Genomic DNA, 20321 nt, shown 5'->3' with positions numbered 1-20321 from the left:
CCTCCCCCTCCCCCTCATCCTCCCATCAATGATTGTTGCTGTTCTTCTAGTGTCTTATAACCTTTTCCTTTTATCCACAGATGAAGATCAGATGAGATAGGTGTTTCCCGCACGGCTTACATGGACTTTGCATCAAGAAAAGTAGTATGTGGAACGTTTTCTAGTTTAGTGTGAATGCATGTTACTAATGTGTCGTTAGCGTAATTTGTAATGCTTATTTTCAAAGGACTATTATGGGGCTAGAATGTACGAGTTGCATTGTTTGCATTAACTTAAAAACGTTTACCTTGAATTTTTGAATTGTTGCTGATAGATCCATTTCTGATTTCATAGCCAATGATTTGCTTTGGCCTGTGTCAGTGAGGCCCACTGAGTGTCCATGCTGTGTCAGTACGCTATAATCTACCAATCTGTTGGGATACAAGACATTGAGTTATAAAAGGGCATTTTTAAGTTTGATGTTCCCCATGGCTTAGTTTAGACCCATTAACAATGTATACCCAACATTTTTGCTGTTGAAATAAAAGAGTACCCGACAAATTTATAGAAAGAGTAGAGAAATGCATTGAAAAGGGGCAAAAATGAATGTGTGAGAACAAATTTATGCTAAGTTAACGTAAAAACAAAAAAACGTCCTATTTGGAAGTTTAAAACATTTTAAAGATTTACATAGAAACCATGTAGAAATCTAAGATCAGAGTACAAGTATAATGTCACTTTCCAGGAAGGTGAAAAGAACCTTTGTAAGTATTTAGATTCAGATAGATCTATGTTCATGGACAGCAAAGTCTATAATATGTCGCTCGATGTATGTACAGCTTGTTCTCAGAAGAATGAGTAAGTTTAAACACTTTTTTCAAATGATATTTTCATGCTGGTTGTCTCTGTCATTGTGTCAAAAATTAAACGACTGTTGCAATTCTGTTTTGCTTAGTATCTGATGTGAGAAAATGAAGAAATTGCTTGCGGCTGAAAATAACACCACAAGACTAGTGTTGAAGAACAAGAAGAAAGATCCTACATAAAAATGTAAAAACCTGTGCCCTGGCTTCAAACATAAATTAAGTATCTACCATCTTTTATAAATACCTGAAGAATGGTGCTCCATCCTATCTACTGGGCCTTTTTCCCCTTCACTGCCTGCCTGACGCGAGACTGCCTCGGGCTCTCTGTTTGGATTATAAATAGATGCGAATTCTTGTGTTACATAAATCTCAATGCTTCTCACAACACAGTTTTATAGCCGTAAAATCTCATTATTCTTTATGGCTTTGCACTCTAGGTTATTAAACATTTTATTGCCTTAGTTTTTGGGGGTTTATTTTTGGATTTTGTTGGATGGGGGTGAAGATGTGTATGCTTTGTTTGAGCATAATAGGCTGCTACTGAATGCACAAACACTTGGCAGCTGAATCAGCAAAACAGAATTTTTACTCTTCAGCCACAGCCAAAAGAGCTGTTTTGGGCATTGATGAAGCCTTTTGTTTGAAAGGAATTCAAAACTGAATATCATGTTAACTTTTGACTTGATTTCTTGCAGCATTCTGCTGACACTAATTTTTTAATTCTTTCTTTTTTCTTTCCCTTCACTTTGGGATGGTCAAGACTGGAATACACTAATTGGTCAACATGCCTGTAGATCGCAGAAAAAACAAAGCAGGTCAGTAATTACTTCCTTACTTTCCTCAGCAAATGTTTTCTTTGGTTTGACTTTGTCCAACCCTAAATATTAATTTCTCCCTTCACCTGAAAATATATCTACTTTGTGCTTAAATTTTTTGACATTGATAATTTAGAGCAGTGTTTTGTGAGCAGAGGAGACATTTTGATTAATTTAGGAGTAGAGAAGACTTTATTTGGAAAAGAACAATGGGATAAGATTAAACTTGAGGGACGAAGAAAATAAATTATTGCACGAACAATTATAATGAGATTGTCAAACTTGTTAAAGTGGAAATATTATACTTACAACTTGACTGAATTTTTTTGAATTTTGTAAATGCTATAAAAAAAAAAAACAGTTCATGGTAATGATACCTCTTGAAAAATTCAATATGTCTTTCTTTTAATTTTCAAAAGCAGTTTTCTTTGCAAATATGTTTGTTTGTTGTGGTCATCTTTAGAATCCCCTTACTTCTTTGAGGCAAGGCAATAAATTAAAAGGTGAATATTTCTTTTTAAAATTAATTGCAAATGATAATAAATTACAGGGTGATAAAAAAAACAAAAACTTAACAACTTTTTTTGTAAATAATTTCCTACACACTGAAGTTTTGCGTTTCAAATTTGTACACAGCATTTGGAAGTATAAAGGAATTTGGCTGATATTCTTTTTAGATAAATCCACAAAATAGTTTTGCTCTACATAGCATAAACCCCCCCCCCCCCATTTTCAGCTGAAGTAGCATGACACACTAATTCGCATTAGGTCTACCACTAAAAGTCCCAACGATTGCGCCATATTGCAAGCTACATTAGTCTAACAGACCAGCAGAAGTTTAAAGATAGTTTTTTCCCAAGTTTCCTTAGCCTGATGAGATCATGGTTAAGATATGTAAAGAGCAGAAAGCTTTTTGTATTGAACGTTACCTCACCGCTAACTCATTTCGTCAGTTTTGTACAAGGTATGGCAATAATGTTACTGCCCCTATATAAGGCCTTCTTTGATGTTGAGGTGGAAATGGTCCATCTGTCAGGACCTGTAGAGAATCAGAAAAAAAAATTCCCAAACAAAACAAACATTTCAGGTCACACACACCATTCGGATCCCTTTAAAAGTCACGAGGGTTCATAATTCAGTACATGAACCCCATTGCGATGTCTGCGGCTTGGACTTTCCTACACTTCAACGGTCCACATTCTCAAAGCAGATCTTCATCTACAACTGTACCATTTTCCTGTTTGCGAAGCTGACCAGACCATCAATGATTTATTTATAGAGGCACCAGCCATCCATGTCCAGGTGCTGTTTTAGCCTTGCGATGCTGACATGGATCTGAGGATGGCAATGTGTTCATAATTCTTCGATCGTCTTGAAAAGTGTTAAATTTCCTCGATGACGTTTAGTTCAGAGTGGCAAAGCCCATATTCTCCTTTCAGGATATGTTAGCTCCACAAATGCACTGGGTATCAGAATTACAGAATTTCAAAAATATTCTTTATAACTCTGTAAGAGAATAGAAATATTATTTAAATGTTACAGGGATGGAAAATTAGATTTTAAAAAGAAAAGGAAGGGAAAAAACAAACCAATCATTTCACGACTTTCCTTACAGGACTTTTAGATTGCTGCATTTTGCGTTTATAGGTGGTTTTTATTAAAGCCATTTCCAATTTTTTTAGCCGTGCAGTCTCGACATTGAGAAGAATAGGACTGACGTGGTGCTAGCGTGTCGTACGAGGCGACTAAATGACGAACCAGGTAGTGACTCCTGAAACAGAGTCATCCTGCCTCCAGGTCGGGGGTTGAGTCACGAGGCTAACAACCTCTCTCGTAAAAAGAACCTGTTACAGAAACACATACAAGCAAAAACCATTATCTCTGCTTGGCCTATCGTGGATCTTCTCCAAATGGAGAGTTCATGTTGCAACGCAGCGACCATCATCCAAGTCCAAGTCTCTTCGGATCGGCTCGTGGAACGTTAGGACCCTTTATGAGGCTGGAAAAGCTGCACAAGTTCTCCAAGAAATGCACCGATATCAACTACACATACTGGGAATCAGCGAGACCCACTTGAACCAGTCTGGACAGAAGCGAATGAAAGAGGGGGAGCTTTTTCATTTATTCAGAAAATGACAGTGATGGACCACACAGGGAAGGAGTAGGGATGATCATATCAAAAACAGCTCAAAAGACATTCAGGGGCTGGGAAGCACATGGTCCAAGAATCATCATGGCCTCATTTGGAGCTAAGAAAGAACTCAAGGTAAGAGATGGTAGGAAGAAGGTCATTAACATGAACATCATACAAGTGTTTGCTCCAACCAATGATGCAGAAGTGGAGAATAAAGATGACTTCTACTACCGCCTGCAGAACGTCATCGACAAACTTCCAGGTAAAGACATCAACATTGTCATGGGAGATCTAAATGCAAAGGTAGGTTCGGACAATAGTCACAATGAGGAAATCATGGGCAGACACGGATTAGGAGAGGCAAATGACAACGGAGAAAGGTTCCAAAACTTCTGTACATTCAACAACTTGGTCATTGGAGGTACAATCTTCCCACATAAAAGGATTCACGAGGCCACTTGGGTCTCTCCGGATGGAACAACGGAAAACCAGATTGACCACTTTTGCATCTCCCGAAAGTTTAGATGCTCACTGGAGGACATCCGAGTCTTACGAGGAGCAGACATCGCATCAGACCACCATTTGATCCTTGGAAAGATGAAACTAAAACTGAGAAGATATGCACAAGTCGCCGCTGGAAATCGTGTAAAGTATGAAGTGAGCCTTCTGAAAGACCCAGTAAAGATGAACGAGTTCAAGTTGGAACTGAAGAACAGATTTCAAGCCCTTCAAAATCTGGATGAATGTGAAGTCAACGAACACTGGGATAAGATAAGAGAGGCAGTAAATGCAACTTGCCAGAGCACCCTAGGACCCAAAGACAACACCAGGAATGAATGGATTTCACAGGACTCTCTAGACAAAGTCAAAAGAAGAAGAGAGCTGAAAGCCCAAGTCAACAACAGCCGTACCCGAACTGAGAAACTCGCTGCACAACAAGAGTACACCAAAGTAAACCGGGAGGTAAAGAATTCCATCAAGAAGGACAAGAATACCTACCTGAATGGCCTGGCCGAAAAGGCAGAGAAAGCAGCAACAGACGGGCACTTACGGATTGTACACCAGACTACAAGAACTCTTTCAGGTAGGTTTAGCAAGCGCACTCTACCAGTGAAAGACAAAGAAGGAAAGACTATCTTCAACCCAGAGGGGCAACTTAACCGATGGAGAGAACACTTTGATCAACTATTGAACAGACCACCTCCAGAAAACCAACCAGAAATTCTTCCAGCCAGAAATTACCTTCCAATAGTCACGGAACCACCTTCAAGAGAGGAAATTGCAGCCGCTATAAAAACACTGAAGTCCCACAAGGCAGCTGGTCCCGACCATATACCACCGGAAGCCCTTAAGGTTGAGAATGATACGTTTGTGGAAATTCTCTATGCTCTATTTGAAAAAGTTTGGCAAAAGGAGGAAATACCATCAGACTGGAAGAAAGGCCACCTAGTCAAGCTGCCAAAGAAAGGAGACCTCAGCAACTTTAACAACTACAGAGGCATTACACTCCTTTCCATACCTGGGAAAGTCTTCAACAGGATACTCCTGGAGAGAATCAAGCTGGCAACAGATGAGAAGCTTCAAGGAAACCAGGCAGGATTCCGCAAAAACCGATCATGTGTGTGGACCAGATCGCTACTCTGCGTATCATTGTTGAGCAATCGCTTGAATGGAATTCACCACTCGTGGTCAACTTCATTGACTATGAAAAGGCGTTTGACAGCGTGGACAGGGAAACTCTGTGGAAACTCATGCGGCATTTTGGAATACCTGAGAAAATCGTTAAGCTTGTGAAGGCCACCTATGATGGAACAAGCTGTCAAGTCTTCCACGAAGGACAACTCTCAGAACCATTCCGGGTACAGACAGGAGTGCGACAAGGATGCTTGCTCTCACCTTTTCTCTTCATACTGGCAATTGACTGGGTCATGAAAGAAGCCACCAGAGGCAAACGTAATGGAATACAATGGACCCCTTGGCAGCAGCTGGACGACTTACACTTCGCCCATGACCTTGCACTGCTCTCTCACACACATGCTCAGATGCAAGAAAAGACCAAGGAACTCAACAGCCTATCAAAGAGTGTTGGCCTACGTATACATCCAGGCAAGTCAAAAGTAGTGAAGCTAGGAAAAGTTTCAAACCTTGCTGTTACAGTGGAAGACACTCCCCTGAAAGAAGTGGACTCCTTTACCTACCTTGGAAGTGTCATCGATGGTAAAGGTGGAACCGAAGCAGATGTTAAAGCAAGAACCGTCAAGGCAAGGTCAGCCTTCAAGCAATTATCAAAAGTCTGGAAAGCAAGCAACATCTCACTGCGCACCAAGATTCGACTTTTTAACTCCAACGTCAAGTCTGTGCTCCTCTACGGCTGCGAAACTTGGATGACAACGAAAACAATACTGAATAAAGTCCAGACTTTCATCAACAGATGTTTGAGGAGTATTCTAAGAATTAAGTGGCAGGATAGAATAAGAAATGAAGAGCTGTGGGAAAGGACAGGACAAAAGGATATAGAAGTAGAAATAGGACTAAGAAAGTGGCGATGGATGGGACTCACTTTAAGAAAGCCCAGCAGAAACATCACAAGACAGTCACTGCAGTGGAACCCACAAGGAGCACGAGGCAGGGGTAGGCCACGGGAAACATAGAGGAGATGCGTGGAAAGGGACATGAGAGAAATGAAGCTCACTTGGAACGAGCTAGGAAGGATGGCTCAGGACAGAGATAAATGGAAGGAGCTTTTATGTGGCCTATACCCTGCCAGGGGTGAAAGGCATTGATGATGATGATGATTTCTGTTTTTGAAAATAAGCTTCTTCTTTATGAATTTTATGTAAAATAATTCCTTGTGAATAAATTACATCTGTTCCAAATTACAACATTCTAGTAAACATTTTGTGCGAGATTCAGATAAAAAGTTGTAAAGTTGCTTTTTTTTTTATTACCCTGCTATTTGCCACCATCAGTCTTAATGCACTTTAGAAAAAATGGTTGTTTTTTTTAACAAACTGGTGACCACACTATTGTTTAATTTTTTGGCGATATTTTTTCCTGAAGTAGATATTCTTGTCAGGCTTATTTATTTTACAGATGGATAAATAAACCCCACTTAGAACACCTTGTGTTGGTTGGATTATGAAAAAAAATTTTATTCTTTGAAAAACATGCTGTTAGAACTCAAATATTAATTTCAATTTTTGAATTGTTTCCCCTGCATTGCTTCTGAAATGTGCGTTCCTGGTGAATCTTTAAAGAAAAAAAAAATATTACTATTATTGTTTTGATAGACCTTGGGGGGGGGGGGGGGGGGGTTGTTATGGTTTTCTGAGACCTTGAGCTTTCACCAGGAAAATATGATATGGAAGCAGGCGGTGTGCTTTGAAAAATTGATTTGATAATTTGAAAAGTTGTTTTTAGACAAATATAAAATACTCAGAGGCAAAAGAAATACGAAATATTCAACATCGTTAAAGTGCTAACCAAAGCTTCCTTTCGTGAGTACTGTTCATATGTTCTATTGAAGCGTTGTCTGAACCTGCTAGAGTGACCTCATTCGACCAATGCAATGCCCTGATTGGTTGTTTATGCAACAAACAACTAAACAACTATCACAGCTCACAGGTACTTACTTGTCACATCATTCGGATAGTGAGTTTGTGTTCATGAGGTCACGTAGGCTTGGCCTCGAAATATGGAATTTAATTGGAAACGAAAACAGTATAAAAATATTGAGACTTTCGCCAGAATACCGCGAGGAGGCTCATGGACGACCTCAACCTGGTGAGTGTTCTGAATAGTGGCAACTTTTAAAAGCATGCATGTCTCCACCATCTACAGTATACAATACTGGTTTCGCACCACCAATGCGACCAGTGATCTCCCCAGAGCCGGAAGACCAAAGGCAACAACTATAACTCAGGATCACCTCTTGGTGCACCAATACTGGATGGATCTCTTTCTGACAGTGGCCGAGACCACCAGGAACATCATCTGATGAACAGGGTGAGCCCTGAGCACTAGAACAGTACGACGGAGATTGCACTCCACAGACCTCTTGTGCAGACTGCCATATCGCAGGCCAGTTTTGACCCCTCAGCACTGCCGTGACCGGCATTTATGGGCACAGCCTCACATGAACTGGAGGAACAGACGATGGAGAAGGGTTCTGTTCAACAACGAGCAGATTCTGCGTTGATCCGTCAAATGGGCGCGTCTGTGTGGGCTCCCAGACCTGACGTACTGCGCTGATGTTTAAGTCGTGGAGAGAGACCCTTATGGAGGGTCAAGCGTCATGATTTTGGGAGTCATCGCTCTGAGTTAAAGAACTGGACAAGTTTTATTTCAGAAAGTGGGTCATGGATAAGGAATTGGGGTTTTAGCTCAGCGCTACATTGAACAAGCTCTTCAGCCTCATGTGGTGCCCTTTTTCTAGAAGCATCTAAATTTCTTTTTCCAGCAAGACAACGCAAGTCCTCATGCTGACTGTGTAAAATAGCAGTTTCAAAATCAATCTTTTACCTCATCCGGCTCATGCACCTGACTTAAATGGCTGTTGGGCACGTTTGGGACACTATCCAGATGCTCCTGAACCAGGTACAACCCCCACCTTGGACAACTCCTCAATTAGCTTTAGCCGTCAGCCAGATGTGGGTACAGATCCAAGGTCGACAAATAAACATTCTCGTGAACCCTATGGGTGGAAGATGCCCAGTATTTAGTTACTGCAGCCAATGGAGGTCGCACAAGATACTGACTTTCTGCCCCCTGGTCAGGGTCACAGACATTACAAAGTGAGGCTGAAACTACCCTAAAACAGCTACCTATTGACACTCTCATGGCTGTGTAAGTTGGATGAATTAAAATTTCATTTACATAAATGAACTTGACAAATCCATGTTGAGTGTAGTGTGTTTATTAATGCTTTAGTTATTCGCGTTTCTTTTGCCTCTGAGTATATTTACTGTTGTCAATTTGAAGTCCAGGTTCGTGTCGGATCTTCCCTTTCAGACCCGCACCAACAGGAGGAAGGAGTCCCCCAGGGGAGCACCCTTTCTCCTCTCCTATTTAAAGTCAAAATAGATTCCATTGTAAAACCCCTCCAAAACAGCATAGACGGCCCGTTATACGTTGACGACTTTTTGATATGCTGCCGTTCGAAAAATCCTCTTCTAAGATCTATGGAAAGGCAGCTGCAAATGCAGCCGCAGCTGGAAACGCAGCTTCACAAACTCGAAAAATGGGCCAACAATAACGGTTTCAAGTTTTCCCAGTCAAAGACGGTTGCAGTACACTTCTGCCGAACAGGCAGACTTGTGCTGCAACCGGATTTGACACTATACGAGGAAGGGATTTCCGTCCAGGACCAGGCTCGTTTCTTCGGCGTTATATTCGACAAAAAACTCACATTCATACTTCACATCAAAGACCTTCATGTGAGTTGCCAGAAAGCGTTAAACGCTTTGAAAATTCTATCGCATCCGGAGACTCAAAACACCTTCTCCACTTGTACATCTCCCTTGTCTGGTCCAGGCTTGACTACGGCTATCAAGTCTATGGATCGGCAAAACCGCACATCCTGAAAATGCTAGACCCAGTACAAAATCAAGGACTCCGCCTCGCTCTGGGGGCTTTCCACACTTCCCAGGCCGAGGCGAACATACCATCACTCACACTCAAACGCCCACAACTCTCACTACAATACGCAATTAAACTGAGCTCAATACCAGAGAACCCAGCACACAACTGCATTTATAAAACAAACCCAGAAACCATAAACAAATTCCAAAACAACGAAAAACTCGTCAAACCCTTCGGCCTCAGAATCCTTGAGGACCTCAAAAACTTACACTTTTCCAAACAAGACATCCAACAATTTCTTTTCCCTGACCTCCCTCCGTGGCACCTCACCAAGGCAAAAGTAGACTTACAGCTGACCACACACAACAAAGAAAGCACAAACTCCAAAACATTTGAAGCAGAATACAAACTTACAGAAAAGACAATGATGTGGGCGCCGCAGATCTATCTTTAAACAGTACACACCAGAGGAGACTCCATCCTGAAGCCTCCATTTTCTCTTCGGAGGCCACTGCCATTGACATGGCACTGGACTCCGTAGAAAATTCTCCTAACAAATCTGTCCTTATCCTTTCTGACTCTCTGTCTTGCATTACCTCACTCACAAACCACACTGTTCTACACCCAAAAATAGTTAGGCTACAACAGAAAATTCATACCTTAGCTGAAACAGGGAAAAATATCGTGTTCGCATGGATACCTAGCCATATGGGCATTCGAGGAAACAAGCAGGTAGATGACTTGGTGAAGAAATCCTTATCCCTTCTTTTCGGATCAATGACGAACACTCTCCCACAGACTGACTTTAAAAATAAAGTAAAAAAGTACACCTCCAGTCTGTGGGAGAGCCACTGGAAAAAACAGACGGGTAACTAACTCCACAATATTAAACCCAAACTGGGACTGCGAAATCCTTCGGACCTCTCCTGAAGAGACGAAGTCATTTTTACTCTATTACGCATCAGACACACAGCCTTAACACACAAATACCTCCTTCTGGGAGATGAGAAGCTGTTCTGTGTTGGATGCGACACAGATTTTACCTTTAGATACACTTTAACCGAAAATCTAGACTTTGGAGAAACCCGAAGGAAATACTTTAAATGCAAAAAATTGCAAGACATTTTTTCCGTCGTTGATCCCAACAGAATTTTGGATTTTATGACGGCCATTTTCCTGTATTGAAAGTTATGAATTTTTAAATGTCATTTAGAAAGCTGTTTTAAATTTTAATTTAAATCTAAAATCTATTAACACTCGGTTTTTAGCGTTTTTAAAGTTTTAAATAGAAATATTGACCAGTACCAGGCCTAGAAATAAACTGTTGAGAAAAAAAACAACTTGTTTTGCGCGCTCATATGACCTTATGCAGTTGCGAGCGCGTAAACCCCCAAACTAAAAAAAATAAAATTTGAAGTCCTTGTAATGTTATTCATGTTGTTTGTATACTTATTTTCCACTTCACACATTGACGTGCATCAGGCTTTCACCAGAGACGGTTTTGTCATCCTGTTTTGCTAATTTTTCAAGGGTAGAACATAAACTCCCCCCCCAAAAAAAACAATGTTGATCTTCTCTGTTTCTTCATTTTGGTCTCTACTGTTTGTCTTTAAGTTTCTTGATGTTGTTGTCTTCCTTAGCTGAACTGTACACTCATTGAAGCTGCTTTATTTTTAACAGTGGAGAAGACAGAATGGATCCCTCCCATTCACAACTACACCATTGACTTAACACTGCTAACAGAGTCAGAGGAAGCTATGTTGAATGATGTCATTGAGCGGGATCTTGCCATCAGCAAGTCAGTGGACTCTAGGGTCAGGTGAGGCCAGTCAGTGGTTGTATTTACAGATTCTAGTTTGGACTAAAACTACTTGGTATAGTGTACATGTAGTCAGTACCCCTTTGCGTCATTTAAGTTTTGTGTGTTTGTGATAATAATAATAATAATAATAATAATAATAATAATGATGATAAATAACAATGATAATAATCGTCCATTGATGTCTGACGATGACCAAAATATCTGCAGAGGAGAAATATTTCGTAAAGAGTTCATACTTATTTTATGAAATGTTCTTCACTAATTTGCATCAAATAATGCGCTCATGAAATGGTTCCCCTACCATTCCTCTGGTTAGTAATTTTGAATAGGGTGGGGTCAGAGTAATGTGCTCTTGTGGGTGCTAGTGACTATGAATGTACCCTTTCATTTTGATATCTTTTTTTCTATTGTGTCTTCAGTAAACTAAAGAAAGAAATCCAGGCTATCCGTGTGGCTGGGGCTCTAAGCCCAGGTGATGACCAGAACGCCATTTGTGCACGGTGCAAGTACAAGTTCTGGTCATATGTGTGTCCTTGGGCTGACCACGGCAAACGCTGCTACAGCTGCAAGTTCAAGGTGTGCAAGAAGTGTCGCTTCCTGCAGTCCAATGGCCTCTTCCTCTGCAGTTTGTGCTTGAAGCAGAGGTAAGTGTTTGTGTAACTTCTATAGCTTGTTCACTTTCGTTTGACCGTGTTTAAAAAAAGGTAAAATTGGGTCACTCTGTTCTTTTCAGAACTTTGCATTCGTGTCTTAAAGTTGGATGACCAACAGTCTAAAAGCCCATTCATTAAGGCCTCTGCAAACTAAGGATCCAACACGTTTCATGTGATATTAGTATTAGCCTAAAGTGGGTCAATAAAATAGTAGGGGATTTACAGCATGCGTCTGCAACATTAGAAAGTTGTCACATTTTCCTCATCATGACACTTTAATGCACAAAGCACTCTTTTTTAGCTCACTCTTATGAAACACATTTCAAGAGACAGGGTGAGTACTTTTTTAGATGCACACGGAGATGTCTAGACGTGAGATAAAATCTATAAGCTTACACTGAAATAGTGAGGACAATGTGGTGTCACTGTCTCAAGATGAGCAATTTGTAGGCTATGTTACTATGAATCATTTATTTTATTTATTCTATGGATGCACCAAAGAGCGTTTTTAATGTAGGGCCCATATATAGAAAAACTTTCATATTGCTGGATTAAAATTTAAAAAAAATAATTTTTGTTTGGTCGTTGGCCTGCAGAAGTGCCATGCAAGTTTTCACGGGCATAGGTTGATTAATAAATAAGGGAGAATTTTGTTTTTTCATGGACAGATGAAAGTGAACCAGCAAGGTCTATAGACAGATAAATGTGTGTATGCCTGGGGAAAGGTCCCAGTTGTCAGCAACACTATTTTTGAGCAATGGGGTGTAAAGTTTAAAAAAGTGGTACTTTGAAAAAATTTTGTTCCTTCAGAAAACACATTTAACTATTTCATAAAAGCGTATTGAAAGAATTTTATAATATTTTAAATCTGAATGTTTTTTTAAATTAATTATTTTTGCAACATGCTGTGTCACCAAATTATATAAATGTGCTAGAAATTGGGTCAACATACTAAGGTTAAAGCCGTTTTTCTTAAAACTTTGTTTTTACATTCTGTGTTACAAAATGTAACATATCTTTAAAATGTTCAAGATATTTGAAAAATTTAAAACCAGCATGTTCAGCATTGAATTTGCCACTGGAATATGCCTTTATTTTAATATCTGGTGGAATGTTCTGCTGTTCTTTCCTGCAAGGATCTCAGATTTTCCGCTTCCTTTTTGTATTCCCAAAAGCATCATCCTCTCCACAGCAGTACTGGCCTCTGCCTCCCTATCTTCCTCCTCAATCAGCTGGCGAGAGAGATATTTCAGGATCTCGACCCTATCTGGTTGAACCGTGCTGTCAACTGAGTTGCTTCACCAGCCAGTCTGTCGGCTTTTTCATTTCCCTTAACGCCTGCAGGGCCAGGGCAGAAAATCCATGTGAGCGATCGTATAGGTGTTGCTACGATAAGTTGAGTCCATTCTGTTCTCTGGAAACCTCTTTCGTTCCTTCTGAGGGTACACGTGGAATCAGTGATGAGAACAGCATGGGTTGTGTGTGGGCGATCTTGGGTCATCCATTCAAGTGCTTTCTTGATGGCTTCAATTTCCGTTCACATACTTGATGTAGTCCTGGTGCAGGCTCCAGATGCAGTGTGGATGATTTTATTGTTGATGAATGCAACAAATCCCCATCCACTTCGCTGACTATCTCTTTTCACTGAGCCATCTTTATAAATTACAGAATCCCCTGCTTTTGAGTTATTGTCAGCAACTTCGCTGATATCACTCTCGTTGATGGAAGCAACATTTCTTCTGTCTCTATCCATGCTTATTTTGACCTTGGTGAGGTCCCTGTATTCTCCCGCCACCTGTTCCCATTCTTCGCCAAGTGGTAGGCTCTCAGGTACACAGATTTTTCTGAGGGATTCCTCTGTTTCAGCCATCCAAGACTTTCCTCGTTTGATTCTGCCTCTCTTGTTGTCATGAAGTGCTTTGTGAAGTAGATTTAAATGTCAAATCCTGAGATCGCGCCTGTTACACAGCATGTCTCGTGTTTACAGGAGTGTTGAATCCATACATGCTAAACCAAATCAGTGAGAAGGAAAAAGCATGAACAGAGAGTGGAATAAGCAGCAGGTGTCTTAAACTATACTGGTCATAATCATGTTTGTAGTAGTGACCACAGTCTAAGGTCAGGAAAGCGATCAGGAGATGCAGAGTATGAATGTGTGTGCACTACAAACTTATGTGTGTTAGGATATCTTCTGAATGTCGACAGACAGCTAACTCAGGGACACTATGTGTATCCTGCCGGAAGAAGAAGAAGAAGAAGAAGAAGGAAGGGGAGGAGGAGATCCCATGATTCAAGATTGTACTTCTATTGTGTTTACTCCAAAAGTGATTTTGAGTCACTTCCCAAAACAACTTGTCATAGGAAGTCAGGCATGACATCTTTCAACTTAAAAACTAATTTGCATACCCTTTAGTTGACACTCTTCTGCCACTTGATCATGATATGTTTCTCTACAGGAAGAAATTCAGCAATTTTGGTTAGAAGCCACCTGAGGGTGTGTTGACCATTTACGTTGTACTCCTCTTTTCACTCTGCTTCCTTAAATTTCTTTCTTCAACCTATCTGATTCACAGACTTTTGTGGCAATTTAAGTTCTTGTGCTTTCCCTTATACCTCTCTGAAGTATTCATCTGCTAAATTTATATTGTCCCTTTAATCCATCTTGAATGTTTCACCCTCTGTTGCTTCAGCTCTTTGCAGCCCTCAAGTTAGCTGTTTGTTTGGGTGACCTGCGTCTTTTAGTCACTGAGAAAAAGAAGCTCACTTTTTACTCCTCTCTGACTTGGTGAAAAAGTTCTCCTCATCCTTTTTTTTTTATCAGAGAACTCTCTTGTTATCATGTTCACTTCTGTTGGTACTATGGTTTTTGTTATTTTGTTTTGTTTTGCTTTCCAGGCAAGAAAAGTGGCTGACTGGAGAGTGGTTTAATCCAGGAATTGTTGGAGGTCTTGTCGGATCTGACTTGCTTCAGGCATCAATTAGGGACAAAGGTAAGGCTTGCATTTTGGGGATAAACTCTTCTTCATCTCCACTGCACCTAGATATGTTTCATTCTCCCTGGTTCAGGGTCAGGCCTTCATTCATTTCAATGCTGTGTTATTGCCATTGTCACCAAAAAAGAAAAGAATGTTCTTTCCTCATTCACATTTCTTTATGTCATTGTTCTTTTTCATCCAAGACTCCTATTACAATATACAGGGAGGCATTGTTTGTTTACTTTTTAGTTGTGAAATGATATTTTAGTACATTGTATAGGTAGGATTTCAAATACTTGTGTTCAAATCTTTTTAAAAAATAATTATTTGCATAGATATCTTCCCAATTTAATTTTTCAAAGACTATGGAATTTTAAAAACAAGGGGTTTTCAAGCAACAGCTGGTTTTGAATTCATTTCCCTCTCCATCAGTGTCAGTTGGCTTTCCAAAACAAAATGCTGTTCTCTAATAATTTGCAAAGAACTGTCTTTCAGGCTGTATCATTGATCTTCAGACACCTGATTAATTTGGTTAGTTTTGTCATTGTTTTATGCTCTTCCTCTCCTCTCGACATTACCCCCATGTGACTTACACTCCAGCTTCGAGAAAAAACAGTTGAGTACATGTATTGAAGTGCAGTTGTACCACTGCATAGCTTCCCTAGAGGGCATTTGGTTGGCTTGTTGTCTTTTCACGCCATAAGCACATACAGTTTATTATTGCCTTGATGAGGAGCACAGTGTCTGACCAGTTGCCATGTAACATGTGTAAGGAAGCTTGTGATGTTTAGCTTTTGCTACTGCTGTATGACTGATTTCACTTTACACTTTCACCTTCAGTGTCTGTCTGCTTGTTGTCTACATTCTGAATATATCTTCTGTCATTTTTTTTCTCTTGTTGTCCAGCTGAATATAACCTCGTGAACCCAGACTGTTACTTTTGCTTCTTTTTCCCTGAAATCAGCTTTTCAGTTCTGTATTGTTGAGAATGTCTGCTCTTTCATATTATTGCTGTATTCAGCAAGCCAGTGTCTGTTGGCTCAGGGTATCATTGCTGTTCATATTATCTTATTTATCATCATATGAAGCTGGTGATTGGAGTGCGTTAATATTAGGTTCTACTTCTGTACCATTCGTATTTTTTTTCTTTCTGTCTCAATCTTTTCTGCCTGTAAAAGACCATTACCAAGTCTGAGCTTTTCTTTTTCTCAAACAAACAAACAAACAGCTATCATAAAATACTGGCAGAATTAAGTGGTTTGTTGGTGGATGCTCTGTTACGGTATGCTCCTTCTACTATTTTTCAGAGTTACTATTATCAGTATATCTTTAAAAAAAATGTTACCTCCTTAATCCTGAACTCAGTTGTTGACCAAAATAAATGTGCTCAGATCTCAAAGGTGTAGTTGTGCAAGTTGATGTCCGAGTTCAAGTCTTAGATCTGTGTAAATTTTTTTGCTGTGTTAAAGGTGCTGTATACAATGCCAGAAAAACAGTTGTTCCTCCACAGTCTCTGATGAAAATTTATTTTAGTTTCCGTCTTGTTTTGTTCCCTAAACGAACAAGTTGTTTGTATAAACATAGATAGCAAATCTTTTATAATGTTTGGAATATTCTTTGACTCTTCCTCTCCCTTTTTTTATTTACATGTAAATGAGCATGTTTTTTTTTTCTCTTATTGCTACCATAGCAAGGGCAACTTAGTATTTTACAAGTACTTAAAACGTGCACATTAAAATAGTTTATGGTATACTATTTTATATTTTGTGCTTATCTAAAACTAGTACTGGATGTTGTAATTTTACGATTAGTCTTGCCTTGTTATAACAGCAGATTCTGCGTTGTTCTGACTGTCATACTTTTTATAATTTAGAAATTCATTGTCATGCTGAATATATTCAGTACATTGTACTTAATGCTTTGAGTGTATGTCTGGATGCAGAAACAGACAATCACTATATAGGAGCATTAGACCAATATTTGTTTCTTGTAAACACTATCCTGAAATGTACTGAAATGGTTGGGGCATAGCTATGTTATCCAATCATAACTTTTTAAGTGCTGTAATTAGATATCTTTTTTGTCTTCCTGTATGCCCACTTTATGTATGTTTATTGCATGTTTTCGTGATTCAGAGTTTCATAAGATACCAGGGCTTTGATATGATTGATATTGTGTACGTCCCAAATGGGGCCTTTTCTTCTGATAGTAAATGGTAGCTTTTGTGTTACTCTTTGTTTGGAATGTGGACAGTTTTCAGAGCTCAAAAGCAAATGAAAAATGTCTTCAGTGTATAATGATCAGGCTTGGTTCTTACTCTGTTTTTATGTAGAACATGAGGTTTGTTGATTGTTTTCACATGTTAAAATTTGGAGACTGTTATAGAGTGCATGAACTGGTTATTTTATTATTTTTGTGAAATCTATTGCCGTTTTGTTATTCTAAGCTTGAATAGTGAAATATATTTGTTGTTTGTTCTCACATGTTAAGTTTTGGAAACTGGTAGAGTGCATGAATTATTTATTCATTTATTTATTTATTATTTATTTATTTATTTATTTATTTTATTTTATTTTATTATTTTTTAAAATGTTTTGTTTTGTTTTATTTTATTTATTTATTTATTTATTTTTTTTTGGGGGGGGGGGTTAATATGCCATCTTGTTATTTTGAGGGTAATTGGTTAAATAATGACGTTTGCACATTGGGTTTCAAATGTTTGTGTTCATGTCGTTTTGAGTTAACAGGTAAAACAGCAATGTGTGTGCATTGTTCCTCTATCTCTTTAGGGCAGAGTAAGCGCTTTTTATACGTATGGCTGCCATTTAACGCACGTCTCTTAATAATAATTATAATAATTAGTGAAACTTTTGTAAAAGAATATGAAGTGGGGGTGGCCCTTGCAATATTATTTGGAACCAAAATTAAAACACTAGCAAAATGTGGCGACCCAAATTTATTAATTTTTTTCTTTCGGGAGGGGGGGGGGGAGGGGATAGTGGGGGTGGCGGTAACCATTGTGTTATAAACCAAGGCTACTTGAAAAATCACGGACAGAATTGATACAACGCTGTAATTAGCCACGTACGTTGTGGTGACTCGGTACAAAAGGCCCCCAGATTCTAATGGCACAGTGGTCGTTTACGTTTGCTTTAGTCACAGAGACTGTGATTTGGCCAGGCTGTCGTTGGATGTGGGGACTGTGTATCGAGAGTGTGAAATCAATTTCGTGTGCTTCGGTCGCCTGTGGTAGCTCATTGGTATTTCTAAACATGTCTGTACGGCTGTCAGGGGTTCCTAAGCAGCCCCTTTATTTGAATGTCATTTGTTGTTCTCTTTGTGGAGTGAGGCTCAATTGCGGCTTTTGTGTTTTCCTTATGGAATGAGTTGATGTGTTTTTGTATTTCGCTGAGAACGAGAAATAATAATTGACATTTATATTATTTATGAAGGTTTTAACCTTTTTATGTTGATCCATATTGTGAGCACGCGCGTGTTTGTGTGTGTGTGTGTGTGTGTGTGTGTGTGTGTGTGTGTGTGTGTGTGTGTGTGTGTGTGTGTTTGTGTGTGTGTGTGTGTTTGTCTATTTGTCTGCCTGTCTGTCTATCTGCATGTCTGTTTGTGAAAGAGTGTACATGTGTGTATGTGTGTATTGACATTATTTTTGTATCCCAAAATAGAACATTTTCAAGAGTATTATCTCTTTTTCAAACTTTTTAAAAAGATTGTTTTTCCCCCTAAGATAAGGTAAACATTTCTGCCAAAAGCTCGTATTAGCGCAAGCTGGCGATAACGTGATTTGTTGTAAAACTTTGACATTAACTTTTTTGTTTTTGGTTTGTTTTGCCTTTAAGATTTATTTCAAGTCTAGCTTGTTGAATTAATATGCTGAAAAAGTGTAACTGGAACCTATTTGAAAATTCAGAAGCGACAGATTTTGTTTTGTCATCGAAGATAATTTTTTACACCTGTTCCTTTGGTTCTGCTGTGGTTGTTTTTCTTTTTTTTTTTTTCTTTTGTGAACTCATGAAAGCTATCAGAGTAACAGTCGTGTAAAATATTTTTCGCTACTGATTTAATTTCTTTACTTTTTATTGTTGTTTTTTTCCCCACTCTCTTGTTGTGCGTAACACAAGGCCCTCAATTCTAATTTTTTCCCCCTTCGATGTTTGTAAGAAGATCTGGCTAAGTGGTGTTTAGGAAGTGTGGAGGTGCAATAACAAAACGCAGATACAACTGTCGCAGGGTGGAGTGTGTGTGTGGGAGGGGGCTGGACGTGCACAGCTGTGCGACCCACCACACCTACTCAAGATTGAGAGCTGGCCTATTGATCTCACCTCCCAGGCATCTGGCCTGCTGTTGGCTCAACTGTGTGTGTGTGATTGTGTGTGCATCTTCTGTTGCCTACTGTCACTCTCAGCCGCACCCATCGTCGTCATCCCTGTGTCCTGTGCCCCTGTGGGTGTGTAACTGTACGTGTGTATGTGGTGTGTGTTGTATGTTTGGTGTGTTGCTACGCGGTGTGGTGTGACAAGATAACGACTGCTGGAATTCATTACTGGACTACTAGACCAGACTACCTGTCTTTGGAGTGTGTCCATCTCTGGGCTGTGTGGCGTGGGCTATGCTAGCCTCACTGTTCTGCTGCCATGGTGAGTGAGGAGATTACTCTACTGATTGTTTTCTTTTTCTTTGTGTGTATTATTTATTCATATTGAGCCAACGTAGACTTGATCATACGGGCTCTTCTGAGTGGAGGGAAAGAGTCCGTAACCTGTTTGCTTTAAGGATCTTTTAGTCTACCTTTGAAGGGATAGGGTTTTTAAAAAGTTACCCCCCCCCCCCCCCCGCTCACACGCCACGCACACAAAAAAAGAAAAGTCCCGTTGTCTTGCCGAGTAACAGAAGATTATTAAACTTTAAACAGACAGGAGAGTAAATCTTACAAAAAGATCCCGCTTAAAGAATTAGTTATTAAAACACACCACAAAGTATTGAATTAGACACTATGATTGCATGATTCTGTCCTTTAAAATGGGATAAAAATGTATTAACTGTATTGATGCGTAAATACTAATAGTCTTAATTGCTAGCTTGTGTCGTTGGGTCCCTTAGCCTGCCATTAATAATGAAGCGTCATCTCACTCTTTGCTCCCCCCTTTACCTGTCAAGTATTTATTGCATTCCTTCATCTCTGACCGAAATCATATTCAGGTGGTAACTCATCATTGTTTTGTAAACGCACCAATAAAAATTCGAAGAATGAAAGGGTGGCTCAACATTACACAAAGGCGATCGGACAGTCCCAGAGTACAGGCGCAAAATCTGTCTAGCAAATTCGGATACACACCAGATAGATGGCCAGGGAAACAAGAGCACCTTTGAGAACAGTTCAATGTGATCCTAGGCCTACTCAGAACTGATTGCTTGCAATGATGCCTTTGTCTATGAATTGTTGAGCACAGTAATATTTCCCCCTTTTTTAGTGCCCCCCCCC

At 39.6% G+C, this 20321-nt stretch overlaps 1 protein-coding gene across 7 annotated transcripts in view; it reads left to right on the top strand.

The window, feature by feature from the left end:
- The window catches only part of LOC101861240 (synaptotagmin-like protein 5), a 99754-nt gene that overhangs the window by 38000 nt on the left and 41433 nt on the right, over positions 1 to 20321 (top strand). For 5 of the 7 annotated variants that reach the window (XM_035972718.1, XM_005109738.3, XM_035972715.1 and 2 more), the window contains 5 exons: positions 81 to 144; positions 1606 to 1660; positions 11055 to 11193; positions 11616 to 11840; positions 14745 to 14839. In XM_035972718.1, coding sequence (XP_035828611.1) covers positions 1630 to 1660; positions 11055 to 11193; positions 11616 to 11840; positions 14745 to 14839 — 490 coding nt within the window. In that variant the 5' untranslated portion in view covers positions 81 to 144; positions 1606 to 1629. Of the gene's footprint in view, positions 1 to 80; positions 145 to 1605; positions 1661 to 11054; positions 11194 to 11615; positions 11841 to 14744; positions 14840 to 15424; positions 15440 to 19015; positions 19477 to 20321 lie in introns of those variants that run through there. The other 2 variants (XM_035972717.1, XM_035972716.1) reach the window with 2 other exon arrangements.

Source organism: Aplysia californica, unplaced genomic scaffold (assembly GCF_000002075.1).
Source record: "Aplysia californica isolate F4 #8 unplaced genomic scaffold, AplCal3.0 scaffold00810, whole genome shotgun sequence".
NCBI classification, from domain to species: Eukaryota; Metazoa; Mollusca; class Gastropoda; order Aplysiida; family Aplysiidae; genus Aplysia; species Aplysia californica.
The sequence above is the reverse complement of the archived record's forward strand: the minus strand, read 5'-3'. Positions and strand labels throughout refer to the sequence as shown.